The sequence below is a fragment of the Columba livia genome, chromosome 1 (assembly GCF_036013475.1).
Source record: "Columba livia isolate bColLiv1 breed racing homer chromosome 1, bColLiv1.pat.W.v2, whole genome shotgun sequence".
NCBI classification, from domain to species: domain Eukaryota; kingdom Metazoa; phylum Chordata; class Aves; order Columbiformes; family Columbidae; genus Columba; species Columba livia.
The window spans coordinates 204,236,208-204,256,488 of record NC_088602.1 but is presented as its reverse complement, the minus strand read 5'-3'; the positions used below and the strand labels follow the sequence as shown (position 1 = coordinate 204,256,488).

General features: G+C 45.4%; 1 protein-coding gene across 11 annotated transcripts in view; it reads right to left on the bottom strand.

The window, feature by feature from the left end:
• Nucleotides 1-20,281, bottom strand: part of FRMD4A (FERM domain containing 4A) — a 395,327-nt gene that overhangs the window by 93,765 nt on the left and 281,281 nt on the right. For all 11 annotated transcript variants that reach the window (XM_065049256.1, XM_065049257.1, XM_065049260.1 and 8 more), the window contains 2 exons: nt 12,847-12,941; nt 4,707-4,799 (listed from right to left, as the gene is read on the bottom strand). In XM_065049256.1, the coding sequence (XP_064905328.1) occupies nt 4,707-4,799; nt 12,847-12,941 (188 nt within the window). The remainder of the gene's footprint in view (nt 1-4,706; nt 4,800-12,846; nt 12,942-20,281) is intronic.

Here is a 20,281-nt window from a genome sequence, read left to right as displayed (position 1 = left end):
TGAGCTTCGCACTCTGCATTTCAGTGCTGGTCTCTGATTTAAGGCCACTTTGTTCTATAGTTACTGTGGTAACCTTTCAAAACATCTGACCTCAATATTGAGAGTCCTGAACCCCCACGGCTCCTGTGCTGACTTCAGCCTAGCCAGTGCATATGAACACATGCCAGACGTTGCTGGACACAGGCATTCCTTTGTGGGAATATTGCCGGGCCATAGATACAAACTCTGCCCTACAGTGTATTTGAGTACAGAGGATTTGTTTTTTTTTATTCCTGAAAGAAAATCATTTCCACATGAGAAATGTTCTGATTTAGCGTGACGACTTCTGCAGTGAGTTGACACTCTTTAGCTGGTGGAGCTACCCTGAGAACACACATATTCATTCGTGGGAAAAGATCCACCAGTGAGGTGAATGTTATTTGCTGAGTTTGTTCATATAAATTAACAGCGTGACAAACAACTGGAAGGTAAAGAGATCAGACCCATGCTGGTGGTTCCCTAGCTAAGGATTGCTAATCCCACAAGGCCGTTGTTTGGGAGTGAGAATTCGCTAGAAAGACTGGCCAGCTTTACTTTCCATGAATGAACAGCATATCTATGCTCTGGTCTGTTCTCATCTCAAAGATTTACACAAAGGGAGTCGCTTTACCTTCCTTCCCCTGCCTGGGTGAGTCAAAGTGAAAACCTTCCTTCCCTGCCAAAACTATAACAACCTTTACTGGAAGCCCTGCCAGCTCTGTTTTCCTCTGACCTCCTTGCTGCTCCTGGGTTCTCCACACTTGGTTCACGTTCCATACAGCTCATGTTGTGAGGTACAGCTTCACCGTTCTAGTCTCAAAACACTTCTGCAAAATCAGCTAATTAATTCCTCTTTCCTTCATCCCCATCCTTCAATTCACCTAGACTTTAGCTGGCTTGGTTTGTCTGGCTCCCCAGTTTGTTGGCCTCCCCACTTTAAGATGGACAAGGAATTACTGGAGGCAGTCCAGCAGAGAGCTACAAAGATGATGAGGGGTCTGGAGCATCTTTATTATGGGAAGAGACTGGGGCTGTTCAGCTGGAGAAGAGAAGCTGAGAGGGGATCTCATCAATGTTTACAAATATCTCAAGGGTGGGTGTCAAGAGGATGGACCAGACTCTTTTTAGTGGTGCTCAACAATAGGATGAGGGGCAACAGGCAAATGCTGAAGCACCGGAGGTTCCATCTGAACATGAGAAGAAACTTCTTTACTTTGAGGTGTCAGAGCCCCAGAACAGGCTGCCCAGAGAGGTTGTGGAGTCTCCTTCTCTGGAGACATTCAAACCCACCTGGACACATTCCTGTGTGATCTGCTCTGGTGAACCTGCTTTAGCAGGTGGGTTGGACTGGATGATCTCCAGAGGTCCCTTCCAACCCCAACCATCCTGTGATTCTGTGATCCGCACTGTAAACCCTCTGAGGCAGGGAATAAGTTTCACCAACAACCATGGCACTCCCTCTTGCTTTCACGTATGGCTTTGAAGCTATTTAAATGGATATTAGCAGAGTCTCATAAAAATAATATTGCACAAGGATAGTCATTGGGCGGCTCACAGCTGCCTGAACAGTTCTGACTGCTTCCTAGGTTCCTAGTGATGAGCTTCCAGAGAAGCTTTAGATGACAACCTGAAGACAGAGAGGCTTCAGTTTGCTGTGCAAGTGTACAAGGGCAGAAGCAATTTCTTCTGAACTAATGCCTAAGAACATCCTTCTTTGACACAGTGCTGTGAAATTTTTCATCTTTGGTTATGGAAGAGAGTAAAGAGACTGGACATCAAAGTTCAACAATGTCAAACGTCAAGGAAATGTGTGTCAAAAGACAAAGCTACAACAGTGCTGCAGAGATTTAAACAAGGGAGGAGAATTTCACACTGCAGAACTTATGAAAGCTTCTATTTTCAGCACGGTTCTTCCAAGAAGCCTTTGCTTAAAAAGGCATGCTTCCCCTTAAATGTACTTTCAAAGCAGTCTACAAATTATGGCATCTTTGGTGGGCATGCTGCCCATCAGCATTGCTGCAGGCATGTTAAAGGTAAAAACAATTTGATGGTCACATAAAAGGTGAAAATGGTTCCTCTGTAGCTTCTCCTCTTCACAAACTACCATTTAGTGTTCCTGCCTGAAGCTTCACATCTCCAGTTGTTACCCAGTGTGGTTGAACTGCACATTTACTTTGACTAGAGGGAAAAACCCACATGATGACTAAATCCTGATAGAGTAAATAGATTTATCTGTAACAAACATCTGGCACATCCAGTTACTTGTATTACTATCCCCCCAATTAGGACCCCCAGCACCAACCTAAGCTTTTGCAGCTTGCAATAATGCAAGAAACATATCTGCAAACACAGGCAAACCTTTACCAATGATACAGTCCATGCCATGGGCACCTGTTCCCTTAAAAAATAGTACATTTGTAACTATCTATGGTACAGCATTAGTTATCTTCACTTTCCACCTCCTGATATCAGGGGACAGAAAGCATTCTGTTTAAAGATATGGATATGGATGTCTCTGCAAGCTGTTGTGCACCTCGAGATTATTGAAATATAATCCTGTCTATGGATGGGTCTCTTCACAACCTTTTCTTCAGCCCTTGCTTTAGTTCCCAAACCAGAACTGAAACCGCTGGGTAACAGATACCTGGGGCCTTCCCAACTTCAGCCAGCTGGCTGGCATCCATCTCTTCTCCAATTGCCTTCTGCTCAGATTAGATTTGGGGATGGACATGGGAACTCTGTGTGCTGGGAAACTTCTTGCCAGAGTCTAACATCCACAGGGGAAATACACAGTAGAAAAGCCCCAGTAAGTTAATGCCATTTCCTAACTCTCGAGACATTTGGTCTTCCAGTCCAATTCAAATTGTAACTCGCTGTGACAACCCACTCATTACTACCACAAACAAGACTATAAGCCCATAGTCAGTCTTGTTTTCACACACTTTTCGGATGCTGAATGCTGACTTTTCTGCTATGGATTTCCCCTGCGGGTTGCAATTCCAGAACAGGAGAGGTTACTCATTTACTAACTGTTGTATGGACCTATAGTCCTAAGATGTCTCTTGGCTAAGATCCTGCTAGAATGCCTCGTCTCCACTGTGCTGCCAACTCTCATAAAACAATACAGATGGCAATATTTATGCTCATTGAGTGGTCTTTGAAATGAACATGAGAATGGCTCAGTAACACCGGCTTTCACACATTTAGCAGTTCTGCTCCTAAAATCTGCACTTAGTTCTTGCTAAGTCAGAGCTTTCCCTGCTTTATGTGGGATCCCTGTCCTAGTGCAGACTTCTCAATTTGGCCCCTAGGCAAGATGCTTGATAACAGAGCTGCTGTCTTCTTAATGTGTTCTTAATTTTTGTTGGTTTGTTTGTTTTTTAATTTGCCTAGAAGTCTATTAGTTTTGCAGAAGAGCACCAACAGTTTTGTGTAGTTCTAAGCACAAGTGGGTCTGGATCATATACACTGGAAATGTTTAGATTTACCCTTATGGTTTGAAGCACCCAAAATGTAGACTCAGCTCTTCTCTTGGGAGACAGCAGGACAGTTCTGGAATCGTGGGGGTTTGCACAGCCTTGGTTTGTCCTAAGATAGATCCACCACTAAATATGGGGACGTAACAGAACGAAGAGTCTCTTCCCTTGAGAAGTCTCCCTTGTAATTGAAGTTAAATGAACAACTATCACTATGCAGGGGAAAAAAGCTTCACTCAGGGGAAGAAACTCAAAAGTAGGTCTACATTTTTTGTGGGTACTATGAAATGAATGAGAGTGATGTCAGATGTAATATAACACTGGAGTGGAAAGGCTAACAGAAAAAGACAGAGTAACACTGCACTGGCTAGTTCTATACATCAGCTATCCATTAAAAGTAAGTCAAAACCCTCAACTTAATGTTGTACATATGCCATCCCAGTCTCCAGTTTCTCTCTGGGTGTTTTAAAGCTGCAAGAGCAAATATGTCTTCTCAGAAATTATCTCCCTTGGAGGCAAAGACACTGTGCACACAGGAGCACTGGCAGCTTCTATCGGCTTCCAAATACTAACAGTTCCTTGCAAACTTCCCACATGAAGGGAAATGCTCCTGAACTACAATAATCTCCATTAAAACCTTCCAGTCTATGAATATGTTTTATGCCCATGCAGAAGCCAACCGGTTGACATAAAATGCCACCATTTGCTGTTGGTGGGTAATTCATTATACCATGACGTGGTTCAGTCCAGAAGGCAAATACAACAGAGCTATACCAGGATTAATTTGGTCCCTGACACAACGCACACCCTGGGCATAACCCAGAGGAAATGGTGACTCGCTGGCGAGTGTTTTCTCTCCAGGTGACTGGCTCAGGTTGAGTATCCTGACAGAAAGACCTATTTGTTCTGCAGTCCTACCCAGCTTGGACTTCCAAGAGTTCAAACCCCACAGATAAAAACGTAAAGACATAACATTTGATCTTGCCCTCATACAAGTTTCTCTCTGGGCAGCAATGGGTGTTAGTGTGGCTACTACTCATTTACACTTGTGTAAGAGGAGTTTCAAAGCTGAAGAGCTCAAAAAAACCCTCTATAAAAGTGTTTGTTCACAGGCATTTCTACAGCGTGAGAACCTGACAGCCTTGTTTCTTGGCCTCTGGGAAACGGGTCATTCACAGCCATATCCCATGGGAAGGGCTTACCATCACTTACCTGACACAGAAGTACAAAACAACCGGTCCTGACTTTTTGGGGAAGTCATGTTCCAGCACCCGGCGGTCCAGCTGAAGCCAGTTCAAGTGTCCCCTGCAAAGAGAAGAGACAGTTTCGAGCCCAGCACCAAAGAGGTTTCTCACTACGCGTTGCAATGAGGTCTGAGGTGTTACAAAGGTGCAGCAAAGCCGTGCTGTTTGCCCTCGGCTATTGCATGATGTTTGAAAAAAAACACACAGTAAATGTTTGAGGAGTGGAGGCGACATCATCCTGGCAACGTTTCAGTCTGGGAATTGAACAGCTAAAGTTCAGTCTGTCAGGGTGAAAGCTGGCAGGACAGCCCAAAATGTTACGAGCTTCACCTTTTTATTACAACCCCCAGGAGCAATAGTATCATTAAAAGTTCTGTCAAGATTTTCATTAGAAATCCTTATTGCTAAGAGTTTCCACAATGCCTGCAATATTTCACTCAAGGCTAAACCTGACTACACAGCCTCAGACAGTTTATTTACCACCCACATGCCTGCAATAGCCTCTCTAGGTTTTCCCAGCCATGGTTTTTCCTCCTTCAGAGAGCTCCTGAAATACAGCTGCTCCATGAAGTGTTCCAGCTCCAATTACCACACGCTGACTTTTCTTTTGCCTGGATGGTACCTGTCGCTACTATTTTCTCCTATAATTTATCCATTCGTGCCTTGCTGCTGGAAGCTTTCCTGAGCAAGAGCTCTGGTCTTTGTCACGTTCCCCACATTGTGGAGTGCTGTGTGCATGTGAGAGGTATTTCATAATTACCATTATTTGTGTTACAGGGGCATCTCACTCCCCAGCTGAGAAAAAGGCCCCATTAAATTAGGCACTGTGGAAATATATATGGTAAAATTCAGGCCCCACTGAAGTTGGCAGGAGTTTTGCCATTGCCTTCAGTGATGCTTGGGCTACGTCCTGTGAGCGTTTTGCTATTGATTTCAGTCAGAGCAGATTTCACGCAGAGGGAGAGGCGGCCCTTGCCTTCAGCGCTCTGCTGTCTAGACAAGCAAGGAGAGAGAGAATTGAAGTGATTTTGGGGAGAATCTTGCAGCAAATAAAGCTGGAAATGGAACTCAGATGCCCTGAGCACTATTCCAGTGCTTATTTGCCATCTCTACAATAATTCTTCATTCCACCAAAAATGAAAAAAGGAAAAAAAAGGAAAAAAAAAGGCTTGGTTTCTAAAAAAGTGTTAAATTAACTTCTAGGGCTGCCACAAGCCTTAGCAATGTACCCTGTCAGCAAACACACTCAGCTTTCACAGGGGTCTGCTGTTACTTCTTAGCAGCATGTGTGCTTTGGGCAGCTGAGAAGCCCCTTTGGAAAGCAAGCAACAACATCTATTTAGCTCTTTAACCAGATTTGTAGCTCCCCACTCCATCTTTCCCAGAAAAATAAATAAAGGGTAAGGTAGCAGCTTCAGGAGGCTTTGAGTCACCTGGGTTCAATTTGAATTTCCATACAGCTGCCCTGGTTTATGTAGATGCAGAAGAAGATGGGCAGCTCAGGGAACTTCAGGCCCAGGGAGCTCTGGGCTGTCCTGGAGACCAGCTGGGACATCACACATAGAATCATAGAATCATTTTGTTTGGAAGGGACACTTAAGATCATTGAGTCCAACCATAACCTAAATCTAACACTAAACCATGTCCTTAAGAGCCTCATCTATATGGCTTTTAAACTGACTAAGGGATTAAAAATTACTTTTGAGCTCCACTAATTGTTCCAGTGGGTTCGGGATCAGACGCTTATAAATCTCATCTCACATTTCGCCATATAGACGTCAGACATTCAGTTTAAGCAGCCTTTGCATATATTTTGCAAGAATACCAAGTCCCTCATCTACCTACAAGTGAGACATGGAATTGGGGACTTTTAAAACTCATCCTAGACATCTTCTGATGTACAAGAAAGATCAAAACCTTTTTTTATCCCCTGCTCTAAACATCTGTGTGTTTCTCTCCAAGATATTTTAAGTCTTAGCCAGGTTTGTTTTATAGATAAAGTTCTTAAATAAGTTTTTTCTCCAGGTAAAGGGCAGCCTCAACTGTGTTTTAAGGGCACAGATTTACTAGCAGCGTGGCTACTAGAAAGGGGTGACATAATGCAGATTTTCAAGCCCAACTAGTCATTTCATGTGTCTCCATCACTGTACATGTGCTGAGAGCTAATCTACCCAGCCTGGATCAGTGCTGGATACTGGGCAGGACTGGGGTGAGGCTGGCCGTGTTAGCAGGGCTGGGTATGGGGACTAACTGGTCTTTCTCTCAGCCAGCTGCATGTGCAGCAGGATCAGGTCTCCCTCCATCATTTCTGCTGCTGGGATGCAGTTGCCCAGCACTAGTGTGGGATCCCTGCATCATGCCTGGCTGCTCAGCACCAAAGTGTGCTTTAACTAGGCTCGGTTTTTAGAAGACAGGTGCTCCGGGGTGTCAGACAAGAAGCCTTGTTGGAAGATTCTCAGCCTGGACACCCAAAAATTAGAAGTGGTCACATTTCCCACTGCATCCCCCTTTTTGAAATCTGTCCTTTTTCCTATTTATTTTTGTTCTGAAGGTTTCTTTCAAAAGGATTCAGGCTGAAATTAACTGTGAAGGCCACAGTACACATGAGTATTGAAACTAGACACGCTTGCCCGTTCTTGGTCGAAGTACAAGATGAGCATTTATCCATGTGGACCAAGGTAGAAACACTGCCAGAGCAAGAAAAAGCCACAGTAAACTAGACATCCTATCCTGAACCTGTCCAGCTGCATTTGTGTCACCAAAGTAGCAGTCACCAGCAGCTGATAGCATTACACACCAGTTCCCACCGAGACCGACTTATTGACAATGGGTTTACTGTCTACTTCTATGTTTATTCAACAGAAATGTCTGGGTTTGCCTAAAGTGTACAACGAAGGCTTGAGGAGCCATGGTGCACAGAACAATAATTCACTTCAAGGTATTTCTTATTTTGAAAAGACTTGATCTTTTCATTCACACTGCATTTTAACTTGAGAAACTGGTTGATATAATCGGTGCAAAGAAAAAATATGCATATATGCATGCATACCAAATGACACATTTATATCGTACATGTACGCGGGTGTGAGTACTGTATAACACATTTAATTGCCACTGAATTTTTGGGTTGAAGAGTTTCATTACTCTCATCTGCATGGAGCTTAAATCCAAAGCTCCTTGAGAGGAGGAAGGTCACTTAAATCACTGCCAGGAGTTAACTGCTCACTGTACTCAATTACCACTTACAATCTTTCATCTCTGAGGGCTTCTGCCCTGCAACTTGTCACCTAACTCCTTGTTTTCAAGCGTGTATGTGTGGCATGTTGAGAACAGCAGCAGTGAAGAGTCACCGGCATCCGCCTGCGAATGTGGTTTATCGGGGAGCCAAACTCCAGTGCCGTTACACCGCAAACCGCTTGGCTCTGGAAGCTGTCTTGCTGTCTTCAGAACTATTCATGGAGCACAATCCCGTGTAAGACAGGGAAAAATATGGGCATTTAACCCCAGGCATGTCGTAATCCTGACAGTTTACATGGACTGATTTAGGCAGCTTGCACTGGGATCCCATTCATACATGCCTATGTCTAGCTGGATTTCCTTCACGGTTCAATTTAAAGACACAAAGTACCTTTTGTTTCATTATTGCCATTGATTCGTTCGAGTGTTTATATCAGTGTATTAACAAATGATTGTGCAAACAGTTTTTGAGTGACCTATAGGGAGATTAAATATTGGAAGCCAGATAATTTTTCTCTGTTAGTTGTACTCGGGTTGGCAGTTAAACTGGTCTGCCAATAACAAATACATAATCGCTTTTAGAAAAACAAACTGGGTCCATTTAGGTTACAGACTGAGTATGGATTTTGGTGCCCAGGGTTCATTTTGTTGATTGCAGGCAGCAGTTTTGTTTTCTTTTAATGGGGCTTTCAGTAAAGAATGGTACTTCAATGGATACTTTGCCTCCAGGTGGTTCTGTTTATACAGTTTTACTGGTTAGTGTCCAGTTTTCTAAAAAGTGGATCCACATTGATTTGTGTTATAAAGCTATTTGGAACAATAAACCAACTCACGTCCCTTCAGTGTCAAACTCATGTTGAATTTAATGGACATTGAGAGAGATCAGTTCACATAATAGAAACCATATAAACTATTTTACATTTCTGTCAATCACAACAGAAACAAAAAACCCCTTTAAGCTCACAGATTTTCTCACTTAAGGTCTTAATTCTTCAGCAGAAATACTTTTGAAGGGGTTGCAAAGCTCAAGGAGCTATGTGAGTTTAACTTTACAGATTTTGCAAAACCCTGGACTTGGCGACAAAGGAATTGGAGGGTTGCAGCTTCCATTGGACTGGCCATTCAACCAGAACGTGGGGCACCTGGTCCCTCATTTTGGCTCTGCCACATGGCTGCAGGGTGGGAACAGGTTTCCCCGCAATTCCCAGAGATAAGACACTGTTCCATGGAAAAGTGGTACCCTACTCTTCCCTTGCCATCCCCTTGGCCATAGGATCCTGGGCTATGCAAGGGCACCCTCTGTCATCACCTTCCCACATTAGTGCAGTCTCTAGAATGAGTGTAACACAAATAACTCAACCCCTTGCAGTTTTTATTCTCTATATTAGCTGAAGAAGCTGTTCTGCAGGTTCTGCTCTGCCAAGGGAGCAAAAGGGTTTCGGTCAACTTTTGGCTGGGGAGCTGTGGGATGCAGAAGTTGGTAGTTCTCCATGGAGCAGGTGGCTCATGTCTAAGGACAAGTAAAGGACATGGAAAACCTGCTCATGGCCCAGATGGGTCTTCTGCAGCGAACAGAAGGGTAATCCTGACCGCTTGCTCCCAGTCAACTCTGAAAGGGCTGATGCCAAGGGGAAGGGTGGTTAGTGGAGATTTCATATATAGCTGAACCAAGAAAAGCAAGACCTTTCTCCATTCCTTTTCACTGTTAATCAACCAGTGTATCGCTCTTCTGGCTTCACGGGAAGCTTGGCCCCACATGCCGTACATGACACCCTTTTGACCTCTGCTCTCCCACAGTTAATGGCTCACGCCATAAAGCGTTTCTATGATCATTAAAATAGGAGGCGTTATTCTTTCTTCCATAATAGTCTGACAATCTAATTTTAGTCACGCTGAATGCAGTAATGACCCTATATTATCACAAGAAACTATTAAGTCACCAACGCAAAGGTTGTTCCTATTGATTTTCTTCTCAGGTTGTCATGATAGAGCACAACTAATGAATGGAAATCCCCAGTTCAAATCATTTCTAAATAAATTACTCTCATAGAGCCTTTACTCTTAAATAGAAGAATTGATTTAATACTTGAGCGGCTTTTCTTCTTTCTAAACTTGCAATTTAGCCAACCCCAGACTACATTTATGAACCAAGCTTGTTCTGTTCTAGCTGGTTATGAGTTCCTTTCAAGTAAGGCAAATGGAAACCCAGTGAAGAGAAGGAAATCCCTGAGGGCTCGTGTCATAGAATTAAAGGTTTTCTTTTCGTGTGCCTGGTCTATATCAGCTGTAGGGCTGTGTTAGGTGCTCTGCAAACACACATTAAGAGACTGTTTTTCCTACTTTTTGAAGAAAGGATTTTTTTTAAAAAACTGCTATTTCACATTGCAGGTTAAGATCTGTATTAGAGAGAGCCCAGTTTATTTTATGAAGGTGACATGGGACATCTTTTTTCAAGACCCAGTCCAGCTCCCCAGATATATTTCTTGTCTGTGTCAGTCAACTAAAACAATAATTGTTTGTGCCAACTTTTTTCAGAGCTTCTTACAACTGAGGAGGAATCACAGAGTAGTTTGAGTTGGAAGGGGCCTTCAAAGCTCATCCAGTCCAACATCCCTACAATGAGCAGGGACATCTTTAGGGACATTAGGTTGCTCAGAACCTCATATATTGTATATATGTGTATATATATACTATTATGCACATTTTTTTTGGTCAAGATTATTTTCACATCATTTAAGAAGCCTCAGTGTAAGGGCCAGGCTCACTATGGGACAGCAAAAGGGCTGCAGACCAAACTTCGTATTGGCTTGGACTCGCATGCTGCTGGGTTGACTAGATTTAATGAAAATTTCCCAAATCTTCCATCTGGGTTGGCTAAGCTCCTGCTAAAATGCACCCTGCTCCATCTTGACTACAGGTCAAGGAGGTGACGGAGTGAGTGGAAGCATCACCTCACCCTTTGAAATCTCGTCTAGACAGTGCGAATCTGTCTGCATTCGCTCTGCATCTTTGAGTGCTGCCTGGACGGCCTCCATCAGCCTCTCGCACTTCCTCCCATCACTAACCCAGATCTTTGAGCACTTCACTCTGTGTTAAACCTGGAAGCCCCAGGGGAGGCTGGGCTCTCTCTAATTGCTGACACCTCCTCATTAGCTTCCTGAGCGCTCCCAGGGGAGCCCTGTGCCTGCTCAGCTGGGCTGAGAGCTGGGACTTGCTCAGCTGCTCTCTGTTTGTAGTCTGACATGTGTTTCTTGTTTTTAACCTGTGCTCTTAGGACTGTTGAGGGAACATTCTCATCTCCTAGTCTGCTTTGGCTTCTCTGCATGGCTCTCCTGCACCCCTCAGGCAGCACCCACTGAGTAACTTGCTCTTCCCAGTAAGAAATAACACCCTGGTGAAGAGTAATTTCCTCCCCCTGCTTTATAAGTTGCCAGTTCCAGGACCAGTCTCATTAATTTGGGTGGGGTTGGAGATCTCCTACAGGGCTGAGCTGCTTGTGTCAGTGAGATGGGGTGGATTTTGGGCTCTCCTCTGATTCAGGTCCTGTTTTGGCATGCGCCTGATGCTGAGCATCCCTCCATCCTGGGACCTGTGTCCTGAGATGGCTTCGGGCTATCCAAGGCAGGCGCTTGCCAAAGGAACTGGCTCTAGAGGGGAGATTACTGCTGAGTTGAGTGTGGATATGTTTGTGCAATTATCCATCCACCTCTGATTACCCCATCCTGAATCATTATTCCAGCAGATAATTTACAATTCCCAGCAGGAAAGTGGAGCTGGCTCATAACAGCAGTACCACTGACTCAGCTGTTCTGGGAACAGAGCATTGGCTTGAAAATCTTGCTTTTTGTCAGAATATAGGTGTGAGATGCCTCTCCCTGATTAATATACAGAAAAACCTATTGTAAAGCAAGGTGGAGTATGGTGGGCACACATACGAGATATAGTCCATGTGTCAAGAACAGTCTAACCACAGAGAGAAACCAGGCAGCTGGAAAATAGTAGCAGACAGTGTGCAGTAGCATTGAGAGGTCCCAGTCTAAGACTAATCGTAGCATTTGGCAGACCTTTAATGTTTCTCCAGCTCTGATTTTATACTTGCCTTTTAAACAGAGGGTAGAAATGGGCTGTCTCGGGACAAAACCTTAAATTATGTGGTAATATCAGGACTTTGGGAGCCGGAGTTCAAGGTGAACAACCAACAGTGCCTGAGATGGCTGCAGTGTCAGGGTCCCATCCTTTGGTTTAGCGTAAGACTGTTGTGTGATTCCTGGTGAGCTCAAATCCTTTCCACAATGAACATTTTATATTTTAAAATGCTTTTCGTTCACGTGAAATTTGGCAATCCCTTCCTTTCCTACACTTTCTTCTTTCAATTTTGACAAGAAACTCTAATCTTGGATATAAAACATCATAAATAATAATTTTGTGAGTTGTTTTTATTCTTGAAATAATTTAGCATTACTTTTAAGCCTGCTTGAGTGAATAAACTGATTAAAACTTTAATTGAACAGTTCCGCCAATCTGGTAATAATTTTGAACTAGCGAGTGGATCTTAAGTCCATGAGAGCTTACATTAATCTTTTACCAATGTCAAATCATACAAACTCTTTGAACATGGGATTAGGAAGGGATTGTTGCTGCCTCTGTACACCTCTGGCTGTGCTTAACTTGCCGTGAGAGGCCTCCAACCCTTGGAAGGAGAGACAGTACAGGACAGACTCCGATGTGAGGTCCATGCCTCCCTAGACCTTGGTCTAGGACTTTGGGGTTCTCAGGTCTTCTCCACTGGCCATTTTGCTCATGACAAAACTCCAACGAGATTTCCTGTGATCTAAGAGTTGCCTTTTAGGTCTTTAATTCCTTGCACTTACGTTTCATCTGTGAACGCAATTCCAAAGTATTCCTTCTCCTTCAGGTTGAAATGAGATGCCACCAAATCAAGCAACTCCTTGGCCAAAAGCTTTGGCTGGAAAACAAGAATGAAAGAAAGTGATTAATGATTAGAACTTGGATGTAACTGCACTGTGCTGCTGGAGGGAAATGCTCTCCTTGAAGGGGCTCCATTGCTGTTGTTTTATGTTTCCTCTGGTGTTGAAGCTAAATCTGCAAGCACCATTAGCTCCTCAAAATGAGCAGTAGTTTCCCACCTAGGTAAATACTAAAAACCTGGCAATTTTGACCTCTTCAGTGCTTAATGTCTCTGCAGGCAGTTGACCTGCTGCCTGCCAGTGTTGAGATCTACCCTGACCAGCTCACTCGTGCCTCTCTGATAACTTTAGTTGTTAAAGCTTTTTATCAAGGACCTATGCAAACACATTTCAGACACCCACTCTCACACACACAGCACAGATGTACGCTCATAACACTAAGAAAATACATAGTGCCAAAAGATAGGATGTGACAGGACCAAATGAGAAGTAAATGACAGCACAAAATAGTTTCCCATTTAGTAGTGCTTGTCATTTAGGGATAAAGATTTATGCACTTGGAAGGAAAGAGAAAAAGTAACACATACTTTCAAAATAGGCTTTGTAAGAGTGTAAAAGCCAAGCTCAGAGAAACTGTTCACCGTATATAAAGGACAGTGCCTTACTGCCTTTTCTGCAAAACCTTATTTGACTTTTAAGTTCAATGCTTCCTTCTCCCCGTTAATTTCTACAAGCTCTGCTGAGCTTCTGTGTTTCCTGCTGGGCTCCTGAAGTCTTGACCATAACAGAACTCTTGTCCTGTCTATCACTGGTAGGAAAACAGGGTACAAAGGCTCCAGGTAGATGCAGCCTGTGAACCCACAGCCTGTAAGAGCCACAGATCCCAGAGCTGCGATGGTTACAGCAACACTGACACAGGTGAGAGATCCCAACAGCATTCCCTTGTGGCTGCTCGTAAGGATTTGGTCTACAAATATCTGTGCTCTGAGACTCAGTGAAAATAAAGCTCTCTGCAGGCTTGATTGCCTCAACGAGTCTGCTGAACAGCTGAGTCAGAGTTACTCCAGGCATGAACCTGTTGTTAAATGGAGATGAAATGATGATGCTGTGCAGAAAATGGGTGGTGGGGACCTGAGAGCCCTGCTGTTCTAATTGACTGCCCTGTCCTGTAAATACAAACACAGCTTGTGTTGAAAAGAACACCTTATTTGTACTTAACTCCCAAAGAGATTCTGAAGACTCTCAACCTCTCTCTAAAGATGTCCCTAAGCCCAGCACTGTCCTAATACTGACACAGCTGATCCAAGCCTGAAATTCTTCCCTGGCATTCACATGAACATTATGCCGTCCTCCACCCACCCGTCTGCCTGCTGCATCCCAGCGCAGTTAGCAGCAACATCCATACTGCTCCTTGTCTGTGCGCCCAACATAAAGGTGGTTTCTAGGTCATGCCAGTGAAGAAAGAAGCAATAGCTGTGCCTAAATGCAGCACTAGCTAAAAGCAACCTCTGAATATGAGTTAAGTTGCTGTGTGGGAAGAACAGCCTGGCAGGTGACAAACAGGTGGGATGCAACAAGCTTCATTTTAACTCCCAAATCAGACTTCTCAGGCACAACTGTGGGAGTATCTGCTATGTCTACACTAGGTACTGCGTTGCCTTTCACAGACTCCTGAACTAGCTCCCAGATGGCTGCGTAGACCAGGTGTGGGGCCATGGTCATGTCCTTTGTCCCCCTGAGTCCCTTCAGGGACCCAAGCCAAGATCACACCAGCTCCACCAGTCTCTTTGGTGACTCCTCAGATACTTCTCTCGTAGTATTGTGCTGGGTGAGATGGACATTCCCAGCATCCCTGTCTGCTGTAAGATGAAACTCCCTTTGCTGGAGCATTTTAAGGACAAGCGACAGTCTGGCTTATGAGGTACCCAGGTACTGTGATGAAGAGCATGGTAAGACCACCATGTGAATTCAGAGATACAAAGGCTCTGTGCTTGTACTTACTGGTGGCGTTGGTTGAGGTTTCAGCTTAACAGCAGAAAAATGAACATGAACTTGTGAAGGAGAGAGAGGAAGAGGGTTTTGTGCCTATCTGTCTACAACTACCTGAAAGGAGGTTGTAACACGGAGGATGTCGGTCTCTTCTTCCAAGTAGCAAGTGACAGGACAAGAGGAAGTGGCCTCAAGTTACGCCAGGGATAGTTCAAATTGGATATTAGGAAAAAATTCTTCACAGAAAGGGCTGTGAAGCAGTGGAACAGGCTGCCCAGGGAACTGGTGGAGTCACCATCCCTGGAGTGGTTTAAAAGGTGCACAGACAAGGTTCTTAGGGATATGGTTTAGTCCTAGATATAGGTTGTGGTTGGACTTGATGATCCTGAGGGTCTCTTCCAACCAAAATGATCCTATGTGCAGTCTGAGATCCTAAGTGTTGCTTTTCCCCCATCCCTGCCCAAGCCTCCCTGCTTCTTTCTCTCCCGATCGGGCCAAACTCTCTGCACCAGAAGGGGATTTCTTCCCAGCCCAGGGTTGGGACTGCATGGCCAGTGACGGGTGGAGGGGAGGGCAGGACTGACCTCTCCATGGCCAAGGCCACTGGTGGGGCAGTTGGTGGAGGTGAACCTGTGCATCCCCATGACAGTGTGCATTGCTGGCACGGTGCTGCCTGGCTCCCAGTGCTTTGGGGTGACTCAGTTATTTTGGTAGATGGGTAATTGTGCTGCCAAGCAAGGAAGCCAGCCTTGCTGGGTGTCCCACCTGAGAGGACAAGAGGGGGGAACAGGGTCAAAAAAGCATGCCTCAAACACAGTGGCATTTTCCCAAGCCTGGGAGAAGCACATGGAGGGGATAGGTTGAGCTGCTGTATTTTGCAAGAAGTCAGAACAGAGCAATAAACGGCTGATGTGAAACAAACTGGCCACGGGGAAGTGATGGGCCCCTCAGCTCCAGCCAGCATGGTCACAAGGGGTGCTGGACAAGGGGTGAAATCCCCGTCTGATCTCCAGCCACATCATGGAGCAGCGATGTCCAGCTTCCTCACCCATGCACTGCTTCATCCAGCCCAGTTATCCAGTGAGGAGCAGGATCTGAAAGCAGATGGGTAAATACAACACATTGCCTCCTTATCTCTGCTGAGTGAGACCTGGCTGCTGAAAAAGCCATGGTAAGGTGGTCGGTATGGTGTGACAACCTTCCCTTCTCTACTACCCAGTGCTGGCTGCTCCTCTGCCAGCACAGCCCCCATCCTGCCCCCGGGGCTTGTCAGGGACACGATCTCCACTGCCCTTGCCTGGGGCCTCCTCCAAAGCCTGTGGCAGCAGATAAGGCAGGATCACCCTTTGCCTTGCGAGATAAAGGAAAAGAACAATAGATGCAGACACAGCACTGGAGCCGTGCCAGGTTAGTTACTGGGCCAGTGTCCCTGAAGAGGCTTATGGTGGTGAAGTTAAGCCCTGCTAGTCTTCTCCAAGATTACTTTCTGCTCTCCTCTTAAGCTCCGCAAGGTTATTGTCCTTTCCAGTGGCATGAGTCCTGTGTCCTCACAACAACCTGAGTCTCTGGAGGGGAGAGGAGGAAGGTGTCTTCTCCAGGTAGCGAAGACTCCTCAAGACAAATGTGTATAGCAGGAAAACCCTGTCAGTCACAAGCTGAGCTAAAGCCCGTCCCGCTGTCTCAGGAGAGACCCACACACTCAATGTTAACGGTTAATCTGCTTGGCGTTTGCAATGGGAACGGCTGAGCAATGACCTCCTTTCATGTGAGCTGCGCAGACAAAGAACTCATTAGCGATGCCTGTGGCAAGTTGTTTTAATTCATTATTAATTTCTGGACTTCATTTTCCAGAAGGATATCCATTTTGCATTAATAAAACTTCCGTCACAGACGCATTGATGAAGATGGGGACTGGTCTCTGGGAGCAGGGAAATCAATACAAAGTGTGCCCAGGATCTTCTACATTCAGTATAGTGGGATGGTCAGCAAGATAGATGTGAATCCCTCAGGAATAATAGGTGGCATTCAAACCAGAAACCAAACTGTGTCCTCAGTGCTGCAGGGCTGGACTGTGGTGCCCTGTGAGCTGCCTGGACAGCAGCTGAGACCTGTCTGCATCTGCTGCCCTTCATCTCCTCCTACCCACACCTTCCTGGCATCTTCTATGTAACCTGCATCAGAAAAAGCAGCCTGGGGGAGGATGTCAGAGCTGCAGCTGGATGGCCGGAGCTTGGGACGGGGTATGCCACGAAAAGATCCCGCAGCTGGAGCAGCGAGGGCTGAGTGTGCTTTGCTGGTGGGGGTGGGTTGTCAGAGCAATGTAATTGAGCCAGTTTCCCCTGCTGCTCCCTCCCGCTGCAGGACCCTCCTTGCAAAAATGCGCGTGAAGAACAACACACTGCAAATCAACTGTTATTTTCACTAGAGAAATCAGTGGGGCCCCAGTTGTGGTCCCAGCCGTGTCCATGGGAGGGAAGATCCTGTGTTTGGGGAGGCCCTCCCCCTGCCATGACGAAGGCTAAGGGAGTCTTGCTTCTACATAGTGGAATTTTAGGCGCACACACCAGCCATTTCATAGCCAGACACTATCCCTGAGGCTCTTCTGCACAGCAGTGAGCCTGGTGCTTTCCCAGCTCTGGAGTCCTACCTGTACTCCCTAATCCCAGCCTAGGACAGGCCGCATTTTGCAGCCTGGGCTCTCTGGACTTGCAAACACAATGCTTTCCACAAAACTCCATTGCAATTGCTTTGTATTGACCAGAGATACCATGGCTGAGTCTCGCAAAGGAACATCTCCCTCTAGTAATACCTTCAGTTTGTAGCAGTCCCTGGAATGAAAACTCAGCTGTAATTCAGTAAAGTACTGAGCATTTGGATAACATTTAGAGTATGTATTCAGTAATTGGTGCTTAAAAAGAAGTATTGATGAACTTGAGTCAATAAGGACTGCTTAACAATATATCAAACATTGCTATGCTGCTTATTTTATGTGACCTTGTTGTCCTTCCATTCAGTGAGGGAACTGCAAGATCAGAAAAAAAATCAGTAGAGAGTGTTCTGGTGTTCAGGACCAGAAGTTTATGGTTTGCAGTTCAAACATAAGTATCTGGGTGGATACCCAGTGCTGACCTGTCAATATAGAATCATAGAATCATTGAACCATTTTGATTGGAAAAGACCTTTAAGATCGTTGAGTCCCACATCTGCCGGTCATCGAGTAAACATTTGCCTATCTCAACTAGCAAAATCAGAGAAGTGCAAGGATTTGTCTGTAGCTTTATCAGATCATTCTGCCAGTCATCATGGAAAATACAGCAGAAACACAAGCATTCCAGTATTAAATATTCAACATAATTAAAAGACAATGTTACTGGGTTTTGAGCAGCCTGAGGAGCTCCAGAGTCATGTGTTTCCCCAGTGGAAAGACAGGCTGCCCACTTTTGGCAGAGAAGCATGTTTCTCAGTGACAGCTTCCCATTACACTCAGAAATGAGTGAGTTATAGAGAGACATTATCTATCCACAGTCCAGCAGGGCCATGAATAAAACACAGATGACACGGTATTAACAGCTGCTGGTATGTCCCTAGAAACGCGGGCACACACAAAGTATATTTTATTGTTTTATTAACTGTCAAGCAAGCCTTTCTATTTCCCCTCCCCCATTTCATAGCTTTTCCTTAATTCTCCGTGGCAGAGGGTTTCTGGGAATTGCACAGTTTCAACATATGAACAGACGTGCACCACCCAAACCCATCCAGCACAGAGACATGCTGAACTGTGGGAATCAGGTAACTAGATCACACTTGGTAATGCCTTGTTTCATTAGATTAAATACCGCTACCATCCACCGTCTCCTTGCTGGAGGGACTTGCAGCAAGACATATGATGAGAATACAGAGATGAGACACTAATACGCCAAGTGCTGCAGCGCTAAACACTGTTTGCAGCGCTGGTGCTCAGCCTGCACTGATTTTGTGCTGTAACCCAGCTGTGGTCAAACACAGGCTCCGGGACTCAGACCGTTGCTATTTAACTGTGAGCGAGTGCTGACACAGGCCAGTCCATTGTCACCCTCTAAGCCAAAGCCACCAGAGCGTTGTCCAGGCCAGACACAGTCCCCAGGATGGTCACCCTGTTGGGAGGAGAGAGGTAGTGTAATCCTAGGAACACAAGCCAGGCTGTGCCATAGAATCACAGAATCGTTTTGGTTGGAAAAGACCTTTAAGATCACTGAGTCCAACCGTTGACCTGACACTGCTAAGTCTACCGCTAAAGCATGTTCCTAAGAACCTCATCTATGTGTCTTTTAAACACCTCCAGGGATGGTGACTCCACCACTGCCCTGGGCAGCCTGTTCCAATGCCTGACGACCCTTTCTGTGAACAATTGTTTCCTAATATCCAATCTAAACCTAGTGCAACTTGAGGCTGTTTCCTATCATTCTGTTGCTTGTCACTTGGGAGAAGAGACTGAGACCCTCTCACTCCAAGCTCCTTTCAGGCAGTTCAGAGATCAGAAGGTCTCCCCTCAGCTCCTGTTCTCCAGGCTGAACCCCCCAGGTCTCTCAGCCGCTCCCATCACACTTGTGCTCCAGCCCCTTACCCAGCTCCATTCCCTTCCCTGGACTCGCTCCAGCCCCTCAAGGGCTTTCTTGTTGTGAGGGACCCAAAACTGACCCCAGGATTCATGGTGCAGCCCAGTACAGTGCCCAGTACAGGGGGATGATCACTGCTCTGGTCCTGCTGGCCAAACTATTGCTGATACAAGCCATGTGGCTGTCAGCCCAGTCAGCGAGACCCGAACTATTTTATTTATGAGCTCAGACATAGCAGGTGCTGTCCAGTGAGTTTCCAAGCAGGTTTGCTTTCTGCAGGATGGACTGTGAAGTGTGTCTAGTTCAAACCGTCTTCTTGAGTCTTTCTCACATGGTCCGATTTTGCTGAACGTTCAAAAGTTGGATGTTTGAAAAACATCTCTTTGGTGGCTTTAGTTGAAATATAGTCTGGGGAATGTGTGTGGTGTGGCCAGTACATCAGCAGGAGAGCTGAAGGTGGAAAAAGAAGCAATTTGTATGAACACGGAGTAATTCCTGCCTTGGCTGTGCCCAATGCGGTACCACTAGGCAGGGTACAACATTTCTCCGTCAGCTGGCAGCGGCTCTCACCCATCTCGAGCCTTGGGCAGTGCAGTCAGGAGGAAATAAAAGTGCAAAATGGTGATTCAAGCACAATTCTTCCCCTTCACCAACTATTTTCATTTGCTAATGAAGCAAGATCCAGGTGCCATAGCTGAATTAGATCATCTGCTAAAACCAACCACAAAGCTATTCTCCAACACCATGGAGATAAGGGCAGTAAAAATGCCCATATAGACGCTTTGTGTTGCTAC